Genomic DNA, 27,955 nt, shown 5'->3' on the forward strand with positions numbered 1-27,955 from the left:
ATCCTCCGCAGGGAGGGAGGGGAGCCCGGGTGAGGGGGACAGGAAGCCCCAGCGGGCTTGGGGTGGCCGGCCAGGCCCCGCGGAGGGCAGGGGCGGGGGGGGGGGGGGAGCGCGGAGGGGGCGGGCGGCGGGCGGCGGGTGGGGGAGGCGGGAGCGCAGCCAGCTCGGCACAGAGCGAGCGAGCGAGCGAGCCGGGAGGCGGTGCGAGCCTGAGCCGCGGGCTGGGGGACCGAGCGCGCCAGCGGGCCAGCGGGAGGCGAGCGGCGCGGAGCGCGCGGGGCCCCGAGGAGCGGGCGCGGCGGGTGCGGCGCACGGCGGCCCGAGCGGGGAGGCCCGAGCGGCGCCGCCCCCGCCACCCTGCGGGGCCCGGGCCGGCAGCCCGACGCGGGAGGGGGCAGCATGGACCGGCGGCCTGGGGCGCGGGGGCTCTAGGCCCCCGGACGGACGGACGGGTGCCACTCGCCTGGTCGCCGTTGCCTCCGCCAGGCCGCCCTCCACGGCTGCGCGTCCCGCCCGCTCCCGCCGCCCCCAGGGCCGCCGCCGGCCCATGAGCCCCGACCTCAAAGTTTGCGGCGGGCGGGCTGGCGCGGAGCCTCCAAGATGCCGTTCCACCCGGTGACGGCGGCGTTGATGTACCGGGGCATCTACACCGTGCCCAACCTGCTGTCGGAGCAGCGCCCCGTGGACATCCCCGAGGACGAGCTGGAGGGTGAGTGCGGCCGGGACCCCCGCCCGCGGGCCTCCTACCTGTGCGCCCAGGTGGAGCGCGAGCCGGGGGCGCGGGGGCGCGGGGGGCGCGGGGCCGCCGGCCGGTGCCTGCTGCCCGGGGGGGCGCTCGGCGAGCAGCTGCGCATGGCGGCCGGGCCAGCGCGCACCCCGGGGCGCCGCGGGGAGGGTCGCCGAGGCGGAGGGGCGGCCCGGCCCCTGCCTGCGCGGTCCCCGGCGCTGCGGAAACTTGCCGGGTCCCGCCGCAGGGTCACGGGCCCGCGCAGTCCGCGGCGACAGTGCGGCAACGCGACAGGTTGGGGCCGGGGTCCGAGCTGCGCCCCGGCGCCGGCTCAGCCCGAGCGCCCGCGTCCGGGTCCCCTCCGCGGCGCCAGCCCGCGGCTCCGCGCTCGCATTGACATTCCACTCGTGTCGCTTTTACGATCCAATCTGCTCGGGCAGCTGGCGAAGGGGAGAGGGCGACCGCCCTGCGGCGGGGCTGCCCCCGGCCCCCCGCCCCCCTGCGGCCTGAGCCTCTTCCGCTCGGCCCGGCGGGGACCCTCGCCCGGGGCTCCGGGAAGGCGGCCCGGGAGGTGGTGGCGACAACAAGTGGCCAGATCCAGCGGCTTGGTCGTGGTAACCCAGCCTGGAAAGGGAAAGGCAGGGAGGCAGGGACCCAAGCCTGCCCTCCTACCCACCACCCATCTGGGCGTGAATGGGGACACAGATGGGGACCTTAGGCAGGGGTCTAGGTGAGATGGCGGGGTCCCTGGATGGAGAATTCTGGGGAGCAGTGAGACCCCTGGCGCCTGGGAGCTCCTTCCCTACTGGGCTGTGGCAGGTGCTCAGGCTTCTATTCCCCGCAGACCTCCTGGGGCCCCGTGTGGCCTGGAGTGGGGGGCTCTGGGCGAGGGGAGTCTTGACCCCCTGGGATCTTCTTGTCTGTTGTTGGGGGAGGGGCTGAGAGCACCAAGAGGCTGGGTCTCTTGGGTCCAGGGGTCTCTGAGATCTGGGGTTCAGCAGGGCCTGGAGGAAGGTTGCAGCCGAGACAGCGCAGTTAGAGATGATGGGGGGAGCACAGGAGAAGGCATGGAGAGAGGTCCCCCTTATCCCCAAGATCTGGAGGGGGCAGGTCTTGGTGTGGGGGTCAGACTGGCTTAAGGGGATGATCAAGTGGGAGCAGGCAGCCCCCCTCCCACAACTGCACCACAGGCTCTGAGCCACCTGCTTCTCACCGAGTCCCCCCAAAAGCTCCCCGAGGCCAGGAGAGCCGTGGAAACGGGGTCTGGTGTCTGATGGGGGCAGGACAGATGGATGGGTGCTGCTGCTGGGTCTCTGGCCTTGAACCCCAAACCCAAATCCCTGCCCCTGTCTGGGCTGGAGCCCAGGAACCGGAGCCTCATCAGGGGCCTGGAACAAGGAGGGGGGTATGATGAGGGGTGAGAGGGCAGGGGATGGGGCATCCGCTGCCTCTTCCCTAATGCCTCCTCCTGCCAGTGCCCCCTTCTATAGGCTCGCACCCCTTCCTTCCTGCTGGCCACCGAGGCAGGGCTTAACCTCGTCCCCCATACCCCAGGCCAGCCAGCTCCCACCTCATTCTGTCCCCTTGTTCCCTCCACCCCACCATGCAGCCCTGCTTCAGGCCTCATGAGGTCCCGCTTCTCACCTCCTCCCAGCCCTGAAATGAAGACCCTAAGGAAGGGGAGAAGCTGAGAGGAGCCTAGGGTGCAGGGGTGAGCGGGGCGCAGGGCTGGCAGCGTGGGGGGCAAGGAGGCCGGGCCGCAGCCTCCCTTGGGCTGCCCAGCGGGCACACTGGCAGGAGCCCAGGAGCGTTAGTCACCAGCCACACCAAACGCCCTCCCTGCTTCTCTCCTGTCCTCTTCTCCTGGGCCCCGAGGAGCAGAGGGGCCTGGCACAGGGGGCATCTGAAGGGCAAGGTCCTCTCTGGTGTGGGCAGGTGGGGGTCTTGGAGCAGGCAGATGCCAGGGTGGCCCCAGCCCATCTCCCTCCCGGCCCACAGCAGCGACAGCTGAGGGCAAGGAGTCCTCCATGCCTGACCCCTTTCTTGGCTGCAGGCACCCCGAGAGTCCGCCTTCCAGGAGACCAAGTCTCTGCAGGCCCCAGTGATCCTTGAATGCCAGGGCTGTGTGGCCAGGGCGACCATTCCTAGCACAGATTCCCCCCTCCGCCCCCTCCACCTCCCCAGTGCCCCATCAGTGCGTCTGCTCCCCGGGGCAGTCTGGGTAACACCCCGGCCCTTTCCTGGGAGGATGCCCACAGTGGGGGAGCCACATGTGCCGAGAAGAGGAGCCTGGCAGCTTGGGACGCAGTGCTGCAGACAGTACGTGCCTGGCGCAGAGATCCAGGGGGCGGTTAGTCCGAGGAGGAGGAGGAGGAGGAGGAGGGCCAGGGAGGGAGGTGGAGAGCCCGGGGTTAAGATGAGAGCTTCCAGCCAGGCAGCGCTGGGTTTGAGTCTCTGCACCCCTGTCTCATGGAGTGACCTCGGCAATCACTTGCCACTCTTGCCTCGGTTTCTCCATCTGTAAAAGGGGTTTGGCATTGCCCCTCCCCAGGGCTGCTGGTGACAGAGGAGGTGATGGAAGTGCCCAGTGCGGGCCCTGACGAGCCGTGGGGGCCGGACAGACGCAGCAGTAGGAAAGGCCAAGGAGGGGGCCTGCAGGGGTAAGAGGCTGGAGTGTAGAGGGATCGGTGAAGGCTCAAGAGGCAGGGATGCAGGGTGTGCAGCGGGGGGAGGGCTGGGTGGAAGGGGCCATGGGATGGATGGCAGTTGGCACATAGACATGGCCCGGCAGAGCCAGCCTGGGACCTCCTGCCCCCTCAGCCCCCCTTCCCCCGTGAGAGACGCTCCCAGATTCTCCCTGTACCTCCTCCCCGACAGACACACACAGCCGAGGCCCCCGGGCCTGCAGGAGCACCGAGCCTGCCCCAGTGGCATCCACAGCCCTGAGCACCTGAGGGTGGGAATGGGGCCGCTCAAGCTGCAGTCTTGTCCTCTGGCTGGTGGAGAAGGAAGGAGACAGACAGGCAGCCGCCAGGGCAGGGCTCTGAGCCGGGTCCTTGGCCTGCTCAGCGGGACCGTGGGGCCTTCATTGAGAGTGGCCACATGGGGACATGGGGAGAACGGGGGCAGGGGAGTGCCATCCTGCTCTTTCCTGCAAGCCCAGTGGCTGCCTCTGCGCAGGCCAGAAGCTCAGGGAGGCCAAGGTGATGGGGCACAGGGCCAATGTCTCGGAAAGCCGCCGAGGACGACACTGCCCCGCCCCCGCAGCGGCTTCCAGCACCCCGCCTCGCTGGACCCCAACTCCCTGACGGAGCGCTGGCATCCCCTGGAGCCTGTGAGGGACCCGGGCCCTGACAGCTGCACGGGCCATGGGAGGGGGTTGGGGCTGTCAAGCTGGAGGCATTAGGTGGGGGACAGTGTGGGCCTGGAAACCCCGAGGCCCTGCCAGCCCTTTCCCGGGCCAGGCGTCCTCATGCCAAGATGGAGCACAGCAGGCTCCCTCCGGCCTCATGGGCAGGAACAGAGCGCAGGGTCAGAGCGAGGCTTTCGGGGAATCACCGGCTGGGCTGTGCCAACGACGGCGGCAGCAGCGACGGGGACGTGATGACACCCACCCCTTTCAGAGAGCCCCCAGCAGGCCCAGGCCCCAGCGATGGGGCAGGAGCCACGTTCCCACTGCACAGGTGCCGCACTGGAGGCTCAGAGAGGGAACTGCCTTGCATTCCAGCTGGTCGTTCAGCTGCCGAGCTGCAGAGCCGGACCTCAAGGCCAGGGCCCCAGGGCCCGGCACCAGCCAACAGGAAGGCCACGTTGGTGTCCAGAGCTCACCCAGTCCTCCCTCTCCTCCCAGCTCTGCTGTCTGTGACGTTCTCGTTTGCAGCATCCTGTGCTGAGCCAAGCCCAGCCGGCCCTGTCAAGCACTTACACCCTCCATTTTCCTATTTAGTCACCCCGCCGCCCCGCTGGACAGGTGAGCAAACACCCAGCCAGGAGGCAGGAGAGCTGGGATTTGAACCTGTGTCTGCGTGACTTAGAGCTGACTCTCTGGCTGAGAAGGTGGTCCCTGAACTTGGCCTCAGCAGTCAACTGGGGCCGGGGCAGGGCTCTGGGCATGGACAAAGGTACAGAGGCAACCCTCAGGTGTGAGCTGGGGGTGCCAGGGAGGGATGGCGAAGGGACACATGGACGTGGAAGTGGCGGACTTTGGATGTATCTGGTGATCTTAGGAGGCCAGTCCTGCCCGAGAAATGGCTGTGGGGCCCCTTTGGCTACCTCCAGGTCTGTTGCCTGCCCCATATCCCATGATTCCCCTGACCTCCCCTGTCTCCCATGCAGCCTGGGGGTTCCAGAAGGGGGTTACATGGCCAGTACCCTCATCTTCCAGCAGAGACTCCCAGGCGACTGAAGTCCCTCCGCAGTCTCCGTACCGCCAGGCCTCTGCTCACATACCCCTGGGGATGGGGAGCTCACCACCCCTCAGTGGCTCAGGAAACCTCCAGGTGGGAGTTGGCTGCAGTTCCCAGAGTCCAGGGATCTCCCATCCCAGCTGCTCTCCTGCAGATGGTCAGGCCCTGCTGGGCTGGGGAAGGGGAAGGTTGAGTCAGGGCACCCGGGGGCAGCGCAGGTGCGGCTCGCTGCTTCTGTCTTGGCCTGCAGGTCAGCTAGTCGCACCTTCAGGCCTTGGGTGCAGACACCAGGTGGGAAGAACCTGATGAAGTTTGGGGCCTCGGTCCAAGCCGCCTTGCTGTGTAGCCTGGGACACACGGCTACCCTCTCTGGGCTATCGTGGGATCAGCAGGATCAGGAAGGACCCCCAGATGTAGGATCCCACAGTCAAGTTTTTAGGGTTCACAGACCCCTCAGGCCAGGCCCAGGCCAGCTAACTCTGCCCTCACCAGAAATAACCCTGAGGACCTCACGCCGACCCTAGACTGTCCACCTAGTCTCTCTGGGCCTCGTTTTCCAGGACTGCAGCATAAAGACATCAGTCTGCACTCCACATATGTATGTATGGACACACCACACACATGTGCACACCTGAGCGTGCTCTCTCTGACGTCTCGCCCAGGAAAACAGCTTGAGCAAAGGCCAGGAGGCTGGCAGGTGGACTGAGTAGGGCGACCGGGGGGTTGGAGCAGAGGCTGTGAGTGAATTGCGATCCGCTCTCTCCCAGAGGAAAACGCTTCTTAGGGCCCCTCCTGGGCTGAGGACCAGGGAAGGGACAGCAGGGAAACAGGTGGCGTTGGGGAAGGTTAGGACCCTCCACAGTTCCTGGAGGCCCTCGGGAAAACCCTTGTCCCCACATCCTTTGCGCCCATTTCACTGTGGGGAAGCCTGAGGCCCACCCAAGGTCACTCATTGGGGTGCGCATTCCCAGGCTCCCAGCCCTCTGCATTGCCCCCCACCCTGAGTCACCCAGGCCCTCAGGCTGGTCTCCCTCTCTGTATAATGGAGTGAGGGGAGCGACCCCCACATCTGAGCTGGCCTGCGCCTGCTGGGGCCCTTCCATCTGGCCTCCCTTTCCCCCAAACCTTGGGCTCCCCAGGCAGGCTGTGCTGAGCTGTTAGCCCCGCAAGGCTGCCTCACGTGGCTGCCATTAGCGTGTTAACTAACAGGCTGAGCTGAATGGAGCCGCTGAGCCAGGGGAGGACGTGCGGAATGGGGACAGGGAGCGTGGCGATGGAGAGTGTGGGGTGCTGGCTTCCTCCTCGCACAGTGGGACCCACGGTTCCTGCCACAGGGGGTCGCTGTGAGGACGCCTGGAGGGGCTGTGGGGGCCTGGCGCACTGACACTGAGACCCTGGGGACGGCCTCACGGCTGCCTGCCGGGGCCTCGCTCTGCCCTGAGCTCCAGCAGCAGCGCTCTGCGGACGCCTGGGCCACCTGCCAGTCGTCTTTGCCCAGACCTGCAGGCTTGGGTGGACGCACTGCTGGGCTCAGGCTGCAGGCGTGGGGGTCCTCGCGGTCTGGGAAGCGGGGTTTCGGGAACAGGAGTGAAGTCCCCACCTGCTCTGCTCCCCCCACAGAGATCCGAGAGGCCTTCAAAGTCTTTGACCGCGACGGCAATGGCTTCATCTCCAAGCAGGAGCTGGGCACGGCCATGCGCTCGCTGGGCTACATGCCCAACGAGGTGGAGCTGGAGGTCATCATCCAGAGGCTGGACATGGACGGTGAGCGCTGCCCGCCCCGACCCCGGCTGTTTCCTCACCCTTCACCGGGGGCTGGGGCTGGGGCACGAACCACGGGGGACTCGCTCCCCCCACCAGCAGCCACCCCCAAGCCCCTGGCCGCTTACAGCCAGAGCGTGAGCGCCGCAGCCACACCTAGGGGTCTGACACTCCACCCGTCTTGGTCTGTATCCTGAAAAAAATTTTTAAGTACAGAAAAGCAGAAAGAAGTCTGTTCTAAACAGCCCAGATCTCGCCATTCAAAGTAAGAAATAATGTGGTTGTGTTTGCCACCTGGCATTTTATTATGGAAAAACTCCCAAGGAGCAGTAATGCCCAGCCCTCCTTGGTCCCCCTGAGCCCCCGCTTCGCTCCACCCAGAGAGCAGGTGGCGGCCTGGGCAGGTTGTCCCCGTCCTGAGCTCCGTTTCCTGCCTGTGGTGGGAACGGCAGGCCCCGCACCCGCCCGGGACAGCAGCAGGGCCTGGGAAGCCATGTGGGCTCTGAATGGAGAGTCCCCACGTGCTCGGGGCCCGCCGGCCGCACTCCACCTCCACCTCCCCCTCCACCTCCACCTCCACGGAGCCGCATCACGCTGGGCCTCACCGTCAGCCCAGAGCCTGGCACGTCAGGTGCCCCTGAAACTGGCAAGGCTTGGAGGAGGGACCTGCCTGAGGCTGGACAGGTGCAGGCTGACCCAGCTGATTAGGCCTGTGCCCACTCCAGGTGACGGCCAAGTGGACTTTGAGGAGTTTGTGACCCTCCTAGGACCCAAGCTCTCCACCATGGGGATCCCGGAGAGGTTCCATGGCACTGACTTCGACACCGTCTTCTGGAAGGTATGCCGTGACTGGGGGGACCTGGGGCTGCGCACACTGTGAGGGGCCAGTGAATGGTGGGGCCACTCGGTAAAGGGGGTGTCCTGTCTCCCAGAGGGCCCTGGGCTCCCTGGGGGAGGCCGGTAGAATGGAGTGAGTGGCTCCCAGCCTTCTGGAATCGGGAGGCCCCTTCTGGCTGTGTGGCTGCAGGCGCTGGGTGGGGACTGGTGGCCGCGGTGGCCTGAGCGCTGCGTCTCCTCCCCCAAGTGCGACATGCAGAAGCTGACTGTGGACGAGCTGAAGCGGCTGCTCTACGACACCTTCTGTGAGCACCTGTCCATGAAGGACATCGAGAACATCATCATGACGGAGGAGGAGAGCCACCTGGGCACGGCCGAGTGCCCCGTGGACGTGGAGAGTGAGTGACTGACACCGGGGACCACCCCCCACCCCACCCCTGGCGGGGGCCAACTGCGTGAGCAGGGGAGGAACCGGGGTTTGCAGGGGGGCTGGGGCTCCTGGCCTGCCCCAGCCTCGTGCCCCTGTGCATAGGGGACCAGCCCACGTGGAGCAATGCCGGCGGCTCCTGATGGCATCGCTCCGCTGTCCCCTTTTGTCTTCTCTCTGGTGCTCCTGGCGGGCGGCCACAGCCTGCTCCAACCAGCAGATACGCCAGACGTGCGTGCGCAAGAGTCTGATCTGCGCCTTCGCCATCGCCTTCATCATCAGCGTCATGCTCATCGCGGCCAACCAGGTGCTGCGCAGCGGCATGAAGTAGGCGCCACCTGGACGCCTCCGCTGGCCCCTCCACACCCACCACCGCCTGCAGTCCTTTCCCGCAGCCGCTCCCCGGGCCTCCACCGCCCCGTATACTTCAGGGCCTGGATGTCCGGCAACCCCGCCCGCCCTTGCATGGGGCTGTGGCCCGCTGTGGAGGGCCTGGGGGCGGCTCTGAGGACGGCCTCCAGCCCCGCCAGCACCCTGCCCCTGCCTCGCCCACCCTGGCCTGTATGTAGCACTAACTCTCCCCTGTCCAGGGGCTCCTGGGAAGTGAAGGAGGAATTGGTACAGGGGCCCAGGAGCTGCTGCGGCCCCTCAGGCAGGAAGGGGCCCCGGTGCCCAGGGCCAACAGCTAGCCTGACCCTGGTCCCTGAGGTTTGGGTCATAGGCAGGGGGTGGACAGCCTCTTCCTGGGGAGGGGGCATTGGCTAAGGCCCCTGGCCTTCTGCTGGGCCCCATTCTCTGACCCTCCTTATACTCAAACCCAGCCTGTCACACACCCACGGGGCCAGAGAACCAGCCCATTTCACAGGTGAGAGCTCAGAGGGTCCCCAGATTGGGCCTCAGTTCCCACATCAACAGGATTTCCAGGGAGGGCAGAAGCTCCTGGGGGAGCGGGCAACTGAGGTGGCCCTGCAGCCCCCCCACTCTGGGTTCCCCCCGAGAGGCCCCATGCCTGAGGCTGCATTGCCCCTCCCAACCCACACAGAACGTGGAGCTGGAGTATAGTGAGGAGGAAGCAGAGGGGCCTAGCGCTCCCAACGGCCTGAGCAGCCGCATTTCCCACCGGCCGGGGCTCCTCCAGGGCAGCCGCCTTGCGGGGCTCAGGCCTGTGCCGGGAAGCTCACCCAGTCTGCTCTTTCAAGCCCAGGGCCTGTGTTCCTGGGTCCCCCATTCTCTACACCAACCAGGCTGGAGACCCAGCTCATCCCTGCCCCAGCTGAGCCATGTCACGCTCGGGCACCAGCTCAGCACGGACAGATGTGGGGGCCGGGAATGGCAGACCGAGCCCTTGAGCTCTCTCCCCAGATCTGGAGCCGCTTCTCAAACGGGTGATGGTTGCAGCCACACTGGCCCCCCTCTTCCGGCCCCCCAGGGAGCAGGGCAGCCAGCGCGGTCGCCTTGGAGAAGACCTCCTATCACTCCAGTCTGCCCATCCTCTGACCAGAGGCCAGAGCAGGGAGCCGAGGGCACCGGGCAAGGGGGAAGCGTAGCCATATCGCCGTAGTGACACTTTCTTTATAAACATCCAGCAGGAAGTTTCCTCACCCCAAGACGTCCCATGAGGGAGGGAGGGTGGCGCTGACTGGCCAGGGCCAGGGCTGCACCTGGTGGGGGTGCTCCTGCGTCTCAGCCGGGCCAGGCCAGGCCAAGCTAACGGCTTCAGAGGCTCCGAGGGGCACAGCAGGAGGGGACCCCAGCGTTCCCAGCAGGAGCCCTTGTTTTTACTGTGACTGCAGCGGGAGCTGACCCGGAGGGGCCAGGGTGGGTGAGGGACTAGCCCCACTGGACGCGGGGCTGCAGGGGCCACCCCCCCGGTGGGGGTGCCCGCAGAGATGGCGGCAGCTCCTGGACAGGTGGCCAGCCGACTGGGTACTGGAAGACGATGGCTCTGCTGGGCTCAGCCCTAGAGAGAAGGAGAAGGCAGAGGATCAGAGGGGCACGGCCAGGCAGGCCCAGGCTGGGGCACTGCCCCGCTCACCTCCTGCCGCCTGGCTGTGAGGGAGGGTAGACCTTTCTGGAAAGCAGAGCCTCAGACACATGCAGGCCCCTTGAGCCAGGAACCTCACCTCCAGGAATGTGCCCAGCGCAGAGCGGGATATGGGCGGGGACTGATTATCTATATATGCACGTCCACAGCAGCGAATGCCACGCAGCCTGTGTAATGAAGGCGGACCTATATGCACTGATGAGGAAGGGATCCTGATGTAGGTGTGAGTAGTAGACAAAGCAGCTTATAAAATAATGTATATAGCATGATACTATTTTTGTTTAAAGATATACAACATATATAAATGCATAAAAAACCCGGAAAACAACCAAATGGTCGCAGTGGTTCTATCGGAGTGGTTCGATTATGGGTGTTTTGTGTTTTTTGACTTTTTCATACTTTTTAAGAAAAGTTTTACAGGCACGCAAGCCTTTGAAATCCCCCCCGCCAAAAATATTGTATAACTTAAAAAAAAAAAAAAAGTCGTTTCTTAAGCTATTCCCTCTTCTACCCCTGCCTGTGTGAAGTGCCGCCCTGGTCCCCAGTTGGGGCCCCCTGTCCTGAGGACGGAGGTGCAGAGGCAGCTCCCCCACCAACTGCCCCACGTTCCAGTCCCTCTGGGTGTGACCCCCACTCAGGCTGCCGCTCCAGGGAGCACTGAGGCTCAGGGAGCACTGGCCGGCCGCCTGTGAGCGGTCTGGAGAGGACTCAGGCCTCGGGTGGAGCTGGGGGACTTGGGGCAGGAAGCCCAGCAGTTTGCCTCATGTACCCACCCCAGCCCCTCTGGGGGCCTGACCAGCTGAACAGAGCCCATCTGAGGACTGTGGGTGGCCCAGGTGCGGCTCTGGGGCCTCTGGCTGCGAGAGGACAGAGGACGGGGAAATCCCTGCTCGCGGCTTGCTGGAAGCGCAGAAAGCAGCTCCCAGCATGACTTACGGCTCTGGGGAGATTCATAAACTCCCCCAGCGGCAGAGAAGGGTGGGGTCGGGGAGGCTCCACGGTTGCTGGCAGGGAGAGCCCCAGCTGCCAGCCAAGCCAGGGCTCCCGGCAGGGTTGGGGTGACCCCCATTCTCCACAGAGAGGATGTGATCGCGGGAGCCCCTCCCCATGAGCCTCAGCCCCTTCTTCTAGGAGGGACAGATGACTGGGCAGCTGGGACTCAGCCCCTGCACGCCCCGAGGCCTCCCACCAGGAGCCCCTGAAGTGTGCCCCCAGCCCCGCCCAGGGCAGACGGGACCCTGAGCTGCACAGTGGCCTGTCTGTCCCGTGCACAAGGACAGGAGCAGCCCTCATGTCGCCCAGCCCCGGTCTCAATCAGAAGGAAAGCGTTCAGGAGGTACGTGGGCTGCAGCAGCAGCGCCAGCCCGGAGCGGGGTGCAAAGGGGGAGATTAGAAGGGATAAAGGCACAATCTGAAGAGCCAACAACAGAGGGCAGGGACCAGCACCGGCCTCGCTGGGGGATTAGTCCGCTTGGCTGAGGCCAGCCCCTCCCTCCCCACCGCTGCTCTGGGCAGGTCCCTCAGGGTCAGGAACCAGGCACAACGCCCCAGGCTGCCCGTCCACCCCTCACCCCCAGCCTCCATTCCCCCTTTTATAAGACAGGCTCCCCTGGGGGCTCTGCTCAGCGGGAAAGGGCCCTTGAGTCTGGGTGGCCCCAGGGGAGGAAACAGACACCTAGAGAGGAAGAGGGGTCACCAGACCAGTGCCCACAAGTGGCCCACAGCACAACACAGGAAACTCCTCCAGGCCGGGAACCCTGCTCCCCAAATGCTCCCATTTGTCCACATGTCATCCAGCGCCAGGCCCACATGACAACACTGCAAGCTCAGGGCCTGAGGGGAGGCCTGGGGCTGGAGGAGGGGCGGTCTCAGCTGAGCCTGAGGATGCGTCCGTCCATCCATCTGTCCGACTCTGCAGGGTGGCGGGGTGGGAACAGCTACAGGCCGAGGAAAGCAGCAGGCGCAGGTGCCCCTACGTCAGAAACACCCACCACAGCGAAGGTGCTGCCCAGCGTCCAGTGGGACTGACATGGAGGCCAGATGGCAGAGGTGAGAAGGCAGCCCCCAGGGGCCGGAAAGCTCCACCTGAGGTGGAGGGAGCCCAGGAGGGTTTAAGCAAGACCCGGCCAGTGTGTGGTTTAGAAGCTTCTGGGCTGTTGTGTGGACAAGCTGGAGGAGCAGAGGGGAGGCAGGAGGCCAGGAGGGGCCGGAGACGAGGAGCACTGGTGTTTGAAGGTCACAGAGAGCCTGCTCCCAGGGCTGCCTCGAGGGGAGGAGACGTGGGGAACAGAGCAAGGCCGCCGACAAGGGAGGGGGCCAAGGGAGGGGGCCGGCTCCAGCCCACCTCCCGCCTCCCGCCTCCCTGGGGGGCAGAGCCCAACGCTCTGGGCCCAGGATTCAGGTGTCATTTTTCACAAGAGCAGCCTGCAGGCGAGGGCAGCAAGGGCACAGACAAGAACAAATGTTCCTCTCCCTCCTAACGGCCCTTGTTTCTCAAGGCTGGACAGACCTGTGCCGCCCAGAGAGTAATCCATTTTGGCTCCGAGCCCGCAGGAGGCAGGTGGACGGCAGGTGGACACAGAATAAGTGGTTGCCGGGAAAGCAGGTCCCCAGGAAGGGGCTGGGGGAGAGGTTCACATCCTCTAGAGTCCAGGGATCCCCAGTTGCAGGTTCTATTCCAGAAACAGCAGGGAGGTGAGCAGCAGGGAGGGAGCACGTCTCTGAGAGCATGGCTCTGAGAGCACCGCGCTGGGCACCCAGGCAGCTAGCTAACCCCCAAGGAGAAGTGTGGGCGGAGCGGGAGAGCAGGGAAGCCCCCAGAGCTCTCTGGGGGGACCCCCAACCGGCTGAAGAAGCCTGAGGTGCAGAACATAAATCCCTGGATCAGGAAGAAGAGATGGCCCCAATATTTGCCTCATTTCTGTGCTGTATCTTTTCAAGGTGGGAGGGACAAAAACTTGGCGCAGATGTATAACAAAGGTGAAAAACAATGAAAGTCAATTGTAAAATAGCCTAACGACTCTCTAGATGGGAACATGGAGAAGGCAAGAAGCCGGACCTACCCCCTCTGGCCGTGCCCGAGGGAAGGCCTCATCCCCTAGACTGCCCAGCCAGGAGCCCTAGGCCCATGAAGCCACTCCAGAGATAACTGGGTCTGAGGCATGGAGGTCCTGGGCGGGGGCCCTCGGGGAGCTCTGCCGGGGGAGCAGGAGTCCCTGGCCCGTCCGGTGCCGAGGCCTGGGCACTTCATGGAGATTGCTCAGCTTCAGGCCAGGGCGGGCTGGCTGGGTCTTGCCCCCAGAGGGTGCGGGAGGAGGGCACGCAGGGGGCCTGTACCTGCTGCTCGGGGCCGAGCTCAGCCGCTTGGCTCTCTTCTCCAGCCAGTCCTCCAGATGGCCCTCGGGGAGGTCAGTGATGTCCAGAGGCCACTCCCTGGCCCGCCGCTCCTCTGTGGGAATGGGGAGACAGAGGCGAGTGAGGGGCAGGTTCACCCCCACCTGAACCCCAGCCTCCCACAACAGCTGGAGCCTTCCTGGGAGGGCACAGGCGGGCCTGTCCCCACCGCGCCGCCCCCTCCCAGGCCCAGCCAGGGAAGGCCTCATCCCCTAGACTGCCCAGTCAGGCGTCCTTGGCCCAGGCTAGGCCACTGTCCCATGAAGCCACACCACAGAGATAATGGGCTGAGGCATGGTGGTCCAGGGTGGGGAGCCCTCGGGGAGGGCTCACTCTGCTTCCCCATCGAATGGAGATAGAGCGTTGCCTGCCCCCCAAGCCTGTTGGAGCTGGACACAGGGTAACACCTGCAGGGAGCCTGGGCCTCAGGAGGAGTCCAGCCCCGGGTGTGGGTGGCCGTGGGGCAGCGCAGGGCAGAGCAGGTGGGTCTCGGCTCGGCAGGTGCCCGACTGCTCTTCTCATAAAATGCCTATAAACGCCTTTGCTCACTGAGCGAAGACCGAGCAACGGGTGGAGTTCAAACAAGCTGGGTGTGAGATGGGTCAGAGTCTTGGGGGCGGTTTGGGATGAGCCTGGGGCCGGAGGAAAACGCCACCCTGTGGACCAGCGCTTCCTCTGGGCCAGGCCTGGCCAGCACTGCACGTGCGTCAGCTCCCTCCATCTCGAAAGCGGCCACGTTTGACAGGCCAAGACACTGCCTCTGAGATTAAGCCGTGTGCCAAGGGCACCAGGGGTGTAGCAGTGCCAGTGGGGGCGCGCCTCTGCTCCCGGCCCCTCCCCTCTCCCATCCCTGTCTCCACTAGGTGTCTTCAGGTTTGGAGGCAGTTTCTGACACCCACCCCATCGCCCCAGCAGCCCTCAGCCAACCCCACACGGTGACCATAGAGACGGGGAGGTGAGGAGGGACAGGCAGCTCCCCCAGCCTCAGCTCTTGCACTCTCCCCCCAGCAGCCCCCCCCCACCCCATCCCTGGCCCCGACCAAAACGCACCCTCCACCTGGATACTCAGCTCCTGCAGGTCTCGCTCGGACATGTGGGAAAATCTGCAGTTGGGGCCGAAGTCACACTGGCCTGCAAGGGGGAGACAGAGTTACTCGCTGCTCTGGCAGGGAGGGCTCCGCTGGGGGTTGGGGGTCCCTGGAGGTTTAGGGGCAAGACTTTAAGGGCCTCAAGAGCAGCAACCCCACCCCTGAAGAAAAACTCGACTCTCTGGCCCCGCCCTCACAGCAGCCAGAGCAACCTGTCTGCTCCATGTTCCTGCTCTCGACCCTGCCCCACTGGGGGTCACACCCCACTGACAACTTCCACGTTTAGGATGCGCAGCCTCTGCAGGCCTGGCTCTTGTCACCACGCGGTGGCCCCGCCTCAGGACCTACATGTGGGTCCCTGAAAAGGTCACGCTTCCTCTCCACTCCAGGCCATGGCCCGCGCCGCGCCCTCCGCCTGGGGCCTGTCCGCTCACTTGGCTTGGTGAGCAGCTCCCAGAAAGGCCTGAGTGGCTGTAATTTGCGCCATGAAAGGAGGTACACCGTCCAGGGTGGCTTTCTGAACCTCAACCGAGAAGACCAACATGTGTCTCAAAATAACAGAAGACTGGAGGTGTCCTAAGCCAGCGCCATCTCCCAGTGAATACACCCTCCACGGGGAGGTCCCGGGGGAGGCCCCTGACCTGCAGGCCTGGGGCCCGTGCTGGGGACAGCGCCATCTCCTGACCTCGCTTCCCTGGGTCAACTGCAGCTCCTCTCCCCAGGGCTGCGCCTTTACACCATGTCAATCATCGTGGCTTTCATCTCTGCCTTGGCCGCTAGGAAGCTCAGGGCCAAGCCCTTAGAGTACAAGGCCCTCATGGCCAGCGTGGAGGAGACGAATGATCCTGGCTTTGTCCTATTTTTCTTCCCTTATTCTCATCCGCCTTGGCTCCTCACTGACCGAGGTCTTTATCTCTAAACCACATGCCTCTTTCCTGGCTGGATACTGAGCAGTCACATCAACACCCAGCGCCCTCGGCTCGACTTCCGCACCTTCTGGGCACTGCCAGCCCTGCTGCCCCTCCAGCCCTGCCTGCCGGGAGCGGGCTTGGCTCCCAGGCTAACTTCATCCGCCATCTAGCACCCCCATCGGCGTCTCCTGGGTTACCTGCCATCTCGCAGCGTTTGCTGGTTCCGGCCGAGCTGATAAAATCACATCCTAAGTCTGAAGAACTGAGGACAGGTCCCTGTAAGTCCTAAGGCACGACCCCGGGGAGGACCCAAACGGATCAGTCGGCTGAGGCTCCAAGGCCACCAAGGGGGTTCAGGACGGTGGCCAGGGTGGGGCAGAGGCTCTGCAGGGGTCTGAGCAGGCCAGGCTGGCAGGCTGGTCCCTGGGGAGGGACAGGGGCCGGGAGGGGCGGGGCAGAAGCTGCGCTGAGTGGGACACCTCACCTGTCAGCAGAAACTTCCTGCAGGGCCGCTTGTTCTGTTCATCCAGCAAGATGGCAGCTGCATCTGTGAGAGGAGAGAGGGGCTGGGCTCCGACCTGTGCTGCACGCAGGTCCTCCCTGAGGTCGGGAAGGGAAGCGCCCCCCCATCCATAAAGGGACAGCCACAGAGGGGGATGCTGGGCAGAGGGGTCTGAGCTTCGGGCGACCTCAACCCCTCCCCCCGCCGCCCAGACCCCGCCAAAGGCAAGCTTGGAGGCCAGAGGCTCCGAGCTCTGCACAGAATCACCCAGGGAGCGGTGGGTGGTTGTGTTCTTGTTTGTTTTTTAAAAGCTGGTACCACAAGGTCTTTCTGCCCTGTCTCTGCAACCTCTTAGAAATCTATAATTATTTCAAAATAGAAAGCTAAAAACAATTCCCGGTGCCCAGGAAGCTCACCAGGAAACGGGACCCAGGCACCGCTCCACGGGCAACACTCAGAACACTCTCCCCGTGCCCTCCGCGCGCCAGCTGCGGGCTCTCAGCGCCAGACCGTCCCTAGCCTTGACAGGGCTTGGCAACAATCTTTCTGGATACAAACCTCAACCCTGGTTTCTGCTGATTTTTCCACCTTTATTTTCATCGTATACTTAGGGGGTAAATGTTGTGTGCTTCTCGGTCGGCAAAGAATCAATCAGTCAAAATCCATGAGTAAGACACGTGAGCAAGGTGCCCTGACTCAGAGGCCCTGGGGTCACCCTGGAGGAGGGGGGGCCAGGCCTGGGCTGGGCACCTTCCCATTCATTCACTGCCTTTTCTAAAGGCCACTGAAGTACTGGCAAGACCAGCGGCTTCGGAGTCCAGATGTACATGACCACAGGCCAGGTGTTTAACCTCTCCGGCCTCCGTTTCCCCATCTATAAGGTGTGTGTGGGGGGGTCTCACCGGGTCAGGCTGCTGTGGAAGCAGATAATGGATGGACAGCACCTGGCAGAGGAGGCAGGTGGCCCCTCTACCTGATGGCACATGGACCTGCTGGGAAAGTGGGGTCGGGAGTGGCCTCAGCATCATGTTCCCCAGGTGACGCCAGCGTGCAGCCAATCCTGAGACCCTCTGTAGTGGATGCGCAACAAATGGGAGCAGTTCTGATTTCGTTTCCTCCTCACAAACCCACTGCATAGTACTAACACCCCCATTTTGCAGAAGGGAAAACTGAGGTTCAGGCAGGAGAAAAGGTTCCCATGGGCAGGAAGTGGCAGTGCAGGTTTGAACCCTGGCGTGTGAGTCTGAAGTCTCCACCTTTTCCCCTGTGGTGCTGGGTGAGTACCTGGCTCTGATGGGGGCTCCTCCCTTCCCCGGGCCAGTGAGGAGCTGGGGGAAGGGTGGGCTGCAGGGGCCAGGAGATGCTTATCAGAGGACTCACTCCAGGGTGCCCTGGGGGCGTGTGGGTTGGATCAGCAGGGTGGGGAGGGCTCCATCTTTCAGGACTGGGCTTGTCAGATCAGTCCAGCCAGCTGATGCCACACACCCTCCCAGCGGGTGGGCTGGTGGAGGGCAGAGGACATTGCCCAGGCCCCATGGGGGGGAGGGGAGAGGGAGGGTAGGACAGCTGAGGGTGTCAGGATGACAAGCCAACACAAAGGACTCTGGCTGGGTGGCTCAGGACTGAGAAGAGACTGCCCGGCTGCCCAGCACCTGACCGGTGGTTCTCAATTCCAGCCACACGACAGACTCATCGGGCAGCTATTCAAGTGCACGGATGCCCAAGCCCGTCCTTCTCAGGCTGTGCTTCCCTTCGTCGATGGGGAGAGCATGAGAGCTGTTCAAAGCTCCCTTACAACTCTGACTGCACCCAGAGCTGAGAACGCCGGCCCGGGCCCTGCACACAGAGGCCCACGCTCCTCCGCCTGGTGTTCAAGGCTCCTCGTGATCTGACCCCATTGGTCCTTCTCGCTTCATCTCCCAACATTAACACCTGCCCCGACGCCCCGTGTCTGTTTGCTCGCTCATTTAGACCTTCATCCGACAAACATTGACTGAGCACGCCCTGTGTGCCAGGCTCCGTGCCAGGATGGGGATTTAGTGGAGAACAAGGCAGACCCGGTCCTTCCTTCTGGTCCAGCAGTCACACTAATCCACGCGGATATAAGCGGGGTAAACAGCATGAGGCCAAAGGACCTGCCCTGGTGGGGTGTTGGGGGGGAGGACACCCTGGAGGACTCTGTCTGCGCTGAGATGGGGACCAGGCCGAGGGAGGAAGGGCATGTCTGCAGAGGGTACGGTAACTGTAGTGGCCAGTGTGGCTAGAGCTCAGAGGCAGCGGTCAGCTGAGAGTCTGGGACTAGGAGCAAACACCAGGGTGATCTTGAGGCCCAGTTCCACGCCAGGTCACAGCCCCCAGGATTTGGGAGTCAGGGCGTCTCTGCCTGCCACCAGGGTCAAAGGCCTCCCAGGCACCCCCACTCCCAGACCCCCGCCCCAGTCATGCCTGGCCTGCTGAGCAGCCTGGCTACCTGCCCTCATCCGAGCCTGTGAGGCTTCTTGTCTGAAATGGGAAGTCAGCAGAGCTTTCAAAATGCCATGCCCAGGCCCTGCCCCAAACCTGCCTCTGGGGGTGGGTCAGGGGGCCAGCGTTGTTTAATTTCAAGGTCTCTAGGTGATCCTCGCTCCAGGGGCTGAGAGCCGCTGCTTTAGAGAATGACTAAGAAAAGCAAATGAAGACACCTGGCATGCAGCAGGCACTCAATAAATGCTCATCCCCTTCTTGTGAATTCTGAGTCACAGACCAGGGAACTCTGTCTCACCTTCTCCTTCCTTCTCAGCTGCTGGGACCCAACTCCTTCCTTCCAGGCTCTGGGCCCTGTCCCTGAATCCTGCTCCCCAGGTCCCACTGAGCACCGGACCTGCCTCGGTTCATTCCGGGAGCTCTTGGTCCCCTTCACCCCACTGCCCAGATCCCTCTCCATTTGACCTGGCTCCTGCTGAACCCCTCTGGCCCCTCCCTCACTGCTGCTCAGTGTGTATGTCCAACGACACCGTGCAGAGCAGCTCCTGCAGCGAGTGCCTGGGGTGCCAGGCCGGCGCGAGGTGCCGACAGCCTCAGCCCATTCACCCGTCACAGCTGCTCTGAGCAGCCCCTCCCGGAGGAAGCTCGGTTATTCAGCCACCCGTCCGGCCAGGCATTCAGCTGCCGTTCACTGCACTCGCTGCTTACACAGAAGCCAGTTATCAGTGTCAAATGCAGCTCTGGGCACACCGCTGCTGCCGAAAGCCCCTCCAAGACCGCTCTCTGCCCTGGGGACAACCCAGCCCCCTGACTGTGGCCTCCAGCCCTGCCCCCAGCTCTACCCTGACCAGTCTCCTCTCCGGCCGGGTCCCTCTCCTGCTCGGAGAGCGCCTGCTTCTGCACACCCTCTGCCCGGAGTGGTGTGGCTGGCCTTGCCCTGTCTCTCAGCTACTGGCTCCAACATCACCTCCTGGGGGAGGCCCTCCTCCCGACCACAGCAGCCCCAGAGCCTGGCCAGGCCTCTGAGAACAGCCCCAGTCAAGCTCGCGGGGGAAAGGCGCTCACGCTCCGTCTGACCTCCGGAGGCCGCTCGGCGCTGGGGCCACCGGCCCCCGGAGCTTCCTCGTCTGATGATAAGAAAGAGCAAAGAGCGCAGGGCAGGGCCCCAGCAGCCTGGCGGCCGAGCTAGCGGCACCCACCTCGGAACATGTCGTACCAGGCCTTCTTGGCCTTGAGGTGCTGCAGCCCGTTCAGGTGCTTCTTGCGGTTGTGGAGGTTGTCCTGGAAGGAGCGGTCGCAGTAGTCACAGAAGTAACGCTTCCCCATGGCCCCGCGCCCGGTGCTGCCCCTGCCTGGGGAGAACAGAGGGGGTCAGGGAGGGGACGCCACACCCCGAAGCCCACGCACACCACCCCGACGGAGCGCTCCCTGCAGGCCAGGCCCGGGCTATGGAGGGAGGCTTTCCGTGCACCCACCGCCTCATTTAAAACTCATGACAGCCCGTGAGGGGCTGCCCGGGCCTCATCCCAGGGGGGTCCTTTAATCATTCTGATGCCCAGCCTCCACTGGGGCCAGTTAAAGCAGAACCAGCGTGGGTGAGGCCTGGGCATCAGTACTTTTTAAATTTTCCATATGTCGTCAGGGAAACACCACCTTACACCCTCCGGCCAGCTGCCACCCTCCACACCTCTGATCTCCTCTCGACTGGTCTCTCCATGCCGACCACACAGGCCTCCGCTCTGCTCCTCACGCACGCCAGCCCCCTGCCCACCTCCTGGCGCCTGCATGCTGTTCCCTCTGCCTGGATGCCCTCCCCCGGTACCTGCCAAGCTTGCTCACTCGACTCCTTTAATCTTCGCTCGAACACTACCTTCTCAGGAAGCGACCGGGACCACTTTACTTAACATTGCAGAACCCGCCACCTCCGCTTAGCTTTCCCATTTCCTGCCTCATTTGTATCCCCTGTGAAGTAACACGTTCCTGGTTCCGTTCACTCTCTCTTCTCCCCGTAGGAAGGTAAATCCACGCAGGCAGGGATATTTTTGTTCTGTTTATTGCTGAAGCTCCAGCACCCGAAGTGGTGCGTGGTGCACAGCAGGCAACCAGAGAGTTGTTGAATAAACAAACCAATTCCCATTTTCCTTAAGGGACGACCGAGGTTCAGTAAGAGGACGTGCCCAAGGTCACACGGCTGGTGAGCAGAAGGCAAGCCCAGGTCCCCTAAGCTCCAGCCGCCGCATGTCCTCTCTTGCACACCAGCTCGATGCCCAGAGAAGCCAGAGGCCCAGGCAGAAGGGCCGACGGCTTCCCCAGGAGAGTGGCTCAACTCTCCCGTGGCAGGTCCCCAGGCAGCCGCAGAGGGTCTCCCAGTTTGGTGCCACAAGATCAGAGGAGGACCAAGTCCCCTGGGGCCCTCAGGTGGGACCTGCACAGGCTGAGTCCAGACCAGCCCCTCCCCGTTCAGGTCCTATATTCTGACCCCTCATTCCGCAGAGCAGGCTCCCGAGGCCCAGAGGACCAAGACCGAAGGCTTCCCCAAGGTCATGAGGCGGCAGCTCAGGCCGGCAGCACAAGCTCGACTCCCAGGATCTGGCAAATAGATACGAAGCTGGGGCCTGACCACAGGGCAGACAGATGGGGAAATGCATCTTGAAAAGAGGAGGCCGGAGAAAGACACGAAGACAAACAAGCCCCCTGGACAGGCCCGGCAGCCGAGCGGGCTGAGGGAGAAAGCGGGCCTGCGGCGGACGGGGACAGCAGCCATTAAGTCAAGGGCTCTAATGGGATTAGGAACAGACAGTCATTCCAAATGAAAACACATAAAACCTCTTTTCTCCAGTTACTGCTGAGAAACCACATCCCAGACACACGGACTTGATATATTAAATTTGGCAGCTCTAATACACCCGTCTTGCCAATAAACTTATAGGAGCTGGATTGAAATGGTAAGAGATGAACGCTTAACGGCCGGGAGCTAACCCAAGTCATTCACGAAGCCTGAAGCGCCCTGGAGCTGCGGCTCTGGAGAGTAACGGGGAAGGGGGAGGGGGGGTGAGCAGAGGGGGGGGGAGTGTTCCTCTGGGAGGCCGAGACGAAACGGTGGCTCTGCGGTGGACTCAGCTGGACCAAACCACACAGGGCACCGAGCAGCCAGCTGTGTGACCTTGGGCAGGTCACTGCCCCCTCTGGGCCTCTACTTTCACCGTAGGAATGGGGTGGTGGGTCTGACTGGCCTCTTGGGGGAGTGATACACAGAGGTTTGCTGCTCCCGATGAATTATTAACCACAAAAGAACAAGCAATACAAATGGCACTGGTGACGCCCAGCACTGAGCCAGTGCTCGGGCCATGTCACCCAGGACTTGGTTTACTGTGCACCTGCTGCACTGGCACCAGGTTAAAAGCTTTCTAAACGCATCATCTCAGGACACCGTGTGGTAGGACCTGTGATGCCTTTTCACAAGAGGGCACGGCGACTCCAAGAAGTGAATGACTCAGCCAAGGTGACACCGCCAGCGAGCGCGGAGCTGGGCTCAGAACCCAGGCCGAACGGCCCCAGAGCCGCTCCCAGTCACTTACAAGTGTCTCCTCCCAACAAGCCCCACTGATGACAGCTTTCCTCTGTGAGTCACTCGCTACACCCCTGCCAGGCCTCTTCTCTTCAAGTCTGAACCTGGGGACGGCGACGAGGATGGATAAGGAAGACAGAGAAGGGAGACCCTAAGACCCCAAAGGCCGGCCTCTCACTGCCACCACCAGCCTCCCCGAAGGACTGCTGCCTCCGGCAGAGCCCAGCTCTAGACTTGACCCGCACCTCGCCACCCAGGGCACCTGCCTTCCGTCCTCTGGGCTCAAGGAAAAGATGACCAACTAGTGGGGACTCTGGGGTAGAAGGACAACAGAGAAGGGGGTGAGCTGGGGCGAGGGAAGAGCTTCAGACTGGACTCCTGCGTGCGAGGCCCCTGGCTCTCATTCCTCATTGAACCCTCAGAGACCCTCCCCATCAAGGTGGCCCCTCACAGATGAGGACCCAGGTTCAGAAACACTCCCCATGTGCTCAAGGCCATTCTCATCCGCCTGGAGCCCCACGCCCTGCGAAGCCATGCGCCGAGGCCCCGCAGCCACACAGGCCAGAGCCAGCACCCACACGGGGGTCTGCCTGACCCCAGAACCCCTTCTTTCCCCTCCCACTGCTCCGCTGCGAGGCTGTCACGGGGCAGACATTTGTGCTTCATTGATATTCTTGGTCCCTTCCATTGTGTGCGCCTCGGGTACAGAGCGAGCTCTGGCACCAGGCTAAAATAAGCCAGCAGCTCGGCTGCGGCCAGGGGCCGGCACACACACTGTAATTACCCAGGACTTGGGCTCACCACATGCCGCCCTCAAGCTCACCTGTCATCCCTTCTAATTATGGCGCTGCCAGACCCCAGGTAAACAGCCAACCGCAGCCAGCGGACGGCTTCATTGCACGCCCGCCAGGAGCGTGGCAACGTCCCAGCGCCACATATGCCTGCCGTCTGGAGTGGATGGCATTGGAACCGCCCTGCGGGGTGGCCCACAGACTGCCCACCGAGGACCCAGCTCCAACAGGGATGCCAAGGAGACCCAGATGTCTTCCCTGAGAGGAGCCCCAATAGGTTAGGGGTCCCCCTCAGATGCCCCGGTGTTTTGTAGCAACCACACGGCTTTCTCATCCTGACCGCGTTCCATTCCACCCCTGGGAGCGAGGCTCAACCCTTCCTCCCGGCAGAATAAGGCAGTGGGGGCCCCGCCCACAGCAATTTTCCACGCAGCAGGTCTGGGAGAGGGCCAGGATCTAGGGGGGCTCCGGTGCAGAGTCCACGGGCCCCCCTGGGAGAAATGATGGTCCTTCAAGGTAGCAGGTGACAGGCTGAAGAACAGAGGGAGGGACAGCCAGCCTGAAGTCACACTGATCACCCACGTCAACCCTCCTCTAACCATTCAACCCAGGTGGGAATCCCACCCCTGCCACTTCCAGGCCGGGAAACTCTCAGCAAACTGCTTACCCGCTGAGCCTCACCTGGAAGAGGAAGGTAATAATACTATTTGGTAAGATTACCATGAGGATTAAAGCATGCGTGCTCAGTGTTAGCGCCGCGCCTGACATGCTGATGGTGCTCAACACCCATTTGTGGGTGTGGCAGCCAGCCGAGGCCCGCAGCGACACCACCTCCTCATGTGTGTGCCGTGTGTTATTGTTCCCTTCTAAGCTGTATCACGGTTTTGTGTGACTAAGAGAATAGAGCAGAGGTGACAGGACGTCACTTACAGGATCAAGTTATAGAAGGGCGCTGTGGCTTCCATCCTGGTGTCTCCCCTCTAATCACTCGCTGTGGGGGAAGCTCCTCACATTGTGGGGAGGTCCAAGTGGCAAGGAATCGAAACCTGTTAGCAGTCATGTGAGTAAGCTTGGAAGTGGACCCTCCAGCCCCAGTCAAGCCTTCGGATGAGTGCAGCCCTGGGCTGGATTGCAACCTTCTGGGACAGTCTGAGCCAGAACCACCCAGCGAAGCCACTCCCAAATTCCTGAGAAAATGTTTGTTGATGTTTCTCTCTCTCTCTTTCTTCCTCCACTTAAAAAAACCCAAACAACAACAACAACAACAAAACCAACCAAAAACCAATGGGAAAAAACTCATTATCACAACAGAATATATAATACCACTATTATAAGGAAGAAAAGCCTCCCACACTCATACATAGACTAGAGCAGACACAAAATATTTACTGTGGTAATGCCTGGATAATAGGATTATACACAGGATTTTTTTTTTCCACTTTGTGTTTTTCTATTATTCTACGTTTTGACATTTAGCATATATTGTTTTTAAATGTCCCCAAAAAATTCCCATAAAAAGTGGGAAATTTGTCAGGCTGGGATAAATGCTATTCCTTCTTCCTTAGGAAATACCACGGATGGTTCCAGTGACCTGGTTCGCCAGGATGAACCTGGAAAGGGATGCAAGGGAGACATTTCCCTCGGCCCCTGGCTGAAGGCTGATAGGTACGCCCCGATTCTAAGCCGACCTGGCCCAGCGCAGGCGGCTGAGCCCGAATCGGGCTCCAGGGAGCCGCAGGCTGGAGACACGGTTTCTCATCAGACAGTTACAGGTCCCAGGAGGCCAGAGCTTCCAAATAGGAAAGGTAAAAATAGTCTGAAGGAGGCTCCTGCGCCAGATACCCAGGCTCAGAACGGCGTGTGCCTCCCCCTTCTTCCTCCCCACCCCAGTCTGGGCTTCAAGTCCATCTGATCCTCTGCTACCACCCAGTCGGGTCTCTCCTCCCCACACCTGGACCAGCCTCCCCAGTTTACCTGCCCTGGGCAGCATCAGGCCAGATCTTAAAATAACTCCTGCTCCAAGTTTCCCGTGGCTCCCTGTGCAGGGTTTATTACAGATGAAGTCTCCTGGGTCAGATCTCCAGGATCTGGACCCGGCAGATCTGGGGGGGGGGGGGGAGACCCAGAAACCTGCATTTTAACCAGCGAGTCTAGCACCTGCTAGGAGGCACCCGCTAAGGAACAAAAGCCTTGTGCTCACCGGCCTCCATTCCCTGCATCCAAAGGCCTCTGCTGGGGACAGCGCCCCTGGGGAGGCATGGTCCCCGATTCGAGTCCCGGTCACTAATCGGTCAGCTTGCTGAAGGGGTAACCCCGACTTGACTGGCATTCACTTCCACGAATAAAACTGTTTCCCCTCCTGGCTGGGTGTCATGTCACACTCCAGGAAAATTTAGAATTGCAAAGAGAGGGAGTAGAATAAATCAAACTGCTTGTACAGGGCGGGGCAAAGCAGGTTCACAGTTGTCCGTATGGAAAATAATACAATAATTAATAAACAACTATACAAGGAAAAACTCTGTGTTTCACGTCCTCACAACTGTAAACCGACCTTTGCCCCACCTGTACTTATGTTCCTGTCCTGAATTTAGTAATCGTCAGTGCACACTTGGTATTTGAAAGTATCAGGAACATTGGAAAGAATTTGACATGTTGCGTAGATGACAGATAAGCAAGGAGATTCCAATTTAAAATATCAAAGTTAAAGTATATAGCTAGGTAATTGATAAAATATATGTCAGTAATTGGCATTAGACTTGTGACTTTAAGTGGAGAGGTTAGCAATGGTTAGAAAAACTGGCTACATATTAGGATCTCCTGGGGTGCTATAATGATACTAAAGGTGCCCCCCATATCCTAATTTTATGTCAGAGATGTATTTTACTAACTCCCCAGACTGAGAACCGGTGACAAGAGAATCTGACTGTCTATTAAAAGTACTGAACTGTTTACAAGAACTTAAAATTCACTGTTTACAGGTTTAATTTATTAGATGTTTTAGTAACTGTTTAAGTATTCTGGGGAAATTATGCTTGTTAGGTTATGTATCTGAAATACTTAAAAAGAAAATCAAATATATTACACTTATAAGTGGAATTAAATATGCAAGGGAATGCAATTAGGCTGTTCATAGGGCTGAATGTTTAAAGGGATTTAGTTTGTTCAACATTACTCAAAGGAAAAGGTAAGGTCATTTTTCTTGTTTTTCTAGGTTTATGTATGGAATGGTAATTTCTAAGTTGAATTTGATGGCTTGCAGAAAATTAGGTTTTAAAAAATTGTTGCTCCAAAGAGAATTAACTAAAGAGGTAAAAAATAAAACCAAATAAAACAAGCCACAACCTAACGGTGTCTTCCCCACCCATTCCACCTGAAATAATTCCTCCTCTGAACTTCCCATTGGCCAGATTTGTCATTAGCAACACACAAGTATTCCTTCCCCAGAAGCGTCAAGCGGCCTATCCCAAAGGGGCACTGGGATGCTTTGCAAATTGAAAATAACCACAGGAAGGATGTACAGCATCTCACATTTCCCCTCCCAGGCCCCTACTCAGGCATCACTGCCCAGTTTACAAGTCTGCTCCGGGCCTCGAATCCAGCCCCTGGTTTTCAATGCCACACCCCGATGTCAATGGCTTTTCACTCTGGCTCAGACCTCTCCTCTGAACTCCAGAGCCAAATCCCCAGTTGCCTGTAGACATCTCCACTGGATGTCTAAGGGGCAGCTCAAACAAACTTAACAAAACAGAGAGCAGCCAGAATGAGGCCAATAAAATGTAAATTAGAGCAGGTCACCACCCAGCCTAAAACCCTCCAGGGGCTTCCTGGTGCAACTAGAAAAACATAAGGCTCCTTCCCACAGGCTACAAGGCCTTATCTGAACTGCCCCAGCCCGCCTCTTCACAGCCCACTCTGCTCTGTCCCTCAGACACCGGGACTGCAGCAGCCTCAGGCCTCTGCAGCAGCGTTTTCCTTATTTGAGTTCCTACTATTGGTTCAAGTCTCTGGCTAAGTGTCCCTCTGGCTACAACAGCCAACCTGTCTTCTGCTCTTCAAAGCATCACTGGCTTGTCATTGCTGCTCCTCCCCACCCACCCGCGCCCACGCAGCAGAATGAATGCTCCATGACAGCCACTTGTTCACTGGGGAGTCCTCAGGGCCCGGCCCAGAGAAGGCGCTTGGAGAACCGTTGTTGCCCTGGTCGGGTGGCTCAGCTGGTTGGAGCGTGGTCCTGAGCACGAAAAGGCTGAGGGACCGATCCCCAGTCAGGGCACATACTTAGGTGACGGATTCGATCCCCCGGGTCGGTACAGAAGGCAACCGATCGATTAGATGTTTCTCTCTCATCAGATGTCTCTCTCTCTTCCCCTTCGTCTCTCTTCTAAAAATCAATTAAGACACAAACACACACACAACACCCTCCGGAGAGGATGAAAATAAGTAAGTAAATAAGTAATAAAATGAGCGAATGAATGAATGAACGAATGAATGAATGAACTATCTGTTGACGGCCCGAGCACCCCAAAGCCCCTGTTCTTTCTATTCCCAGGTAGGAATGATGGTGTCAGCCCTCCTGCCTTGAGGCCAAGGTTCTCGGATGCGAAGCCCAGAGATGCGGAAAATGGGAAGAACCGCACTCTTCCCTGGAGTCGGGCGGATGGGTTCAGCCCCCAGGACCGGACTTTTTGCCACAGGCTCCAACGTTAGCCCAGAACTTGAAACTGATCGAGGAATCAGGGAATAGAGATGAGCCGGGGACCCAGACGCCCAGGCCCCTCGCTCGTCTCTCTACTTCCTAAACCCGTTAAACGGAGCGGCCCGCCGGGAGGAGTGCGGGCTTGGAAAGAAGAGCCCAAGTCCTCCCGTGAGGGACAGGAGTCTAACTCAACCCTCGATGTCCCGCAAAGAAGGTACCTGGCTCGGCCGGGCCCGACGACCCAGCGCTCCTCCTCCTCCGCGCTTGCGTTGCGAACTGCTTGCTGGGATTCGTAGTCCTTCCTTAGGTACCCGTTCTCCCTTCCCAGAAACCTTTGCGAA

The 27,955-nt window shown here is 61.1% G+C and overlaps 2 protein-coding genes across 2 annotated transcripts; one reads left to right on the plus strand and one right to left on the minus strand.

Annotated features, from left to right (window-relative positions):
• CABP7 (calcium binding protein 7) lies at nt 1-10,644 on the plus strand. Its single transcript, XM_070399730.1, has 6 exons — nt 1-29; nt 487-709; nt 6,754-6,897; nt 7,620-7,732; nt 7,979-8,129; nt 8,362-10,644. Exons 2-6 carry the CDS (start codon nt 601-603, stop codon nt 8,487-8,489), a joined length of 645 nt encoding a protein of 214 aa, XP_070255831.1. The 5' UTR covers nt 1-29; nt 487-600; the 3' UTR covers nt 8,490-10,644.
• On the minus strand, nt 9,713-27,906 carry ZMAT5 (zinc finger matrin-type 5). Its single transcript, XM_070399731.1, has 6 exons — nt 27,833-27,906; nt 19,759-19,911; nt 16,079-16,141; nt 14,646-14,726; nt 13,539-13,650; nt 9,713-10,118 (listed from the first exon to the last, which is right to left on the minus strand). Exons 2-6 carry the CDS (start codon nt 19,883-19,885, stop codon nt 9,989-9,991), a joined length of 513 nt encoding a protein of 170 aa, XP_070255832.1. The 5' UTR covers nt 19,886-19,911; nt 27,833-27,906; the 3' UTR covers nt 9,713-9,988.
• Nucleotides 27,907-27,955: the final 49 nt, after the last annotated feature.

The sequence above is a fragment of the Myotis yumanensis genome, unplaced genomic scaffold, assembly GCF_028538775.1.
Source record: "Myotis yumanensis isolate MYYU_CA2020_CCGP unplaced genomic scaffold, mMyoYum1.0.hap1 SCAF_19, whole genome shotgun sequence".
Classification (NCBI taxonomy): Eukaryota; Metazoa; Chordata; class Mammalia; order Chiroptera; family Vespertilionidae; genus Myotis; species Myotis yumanensis.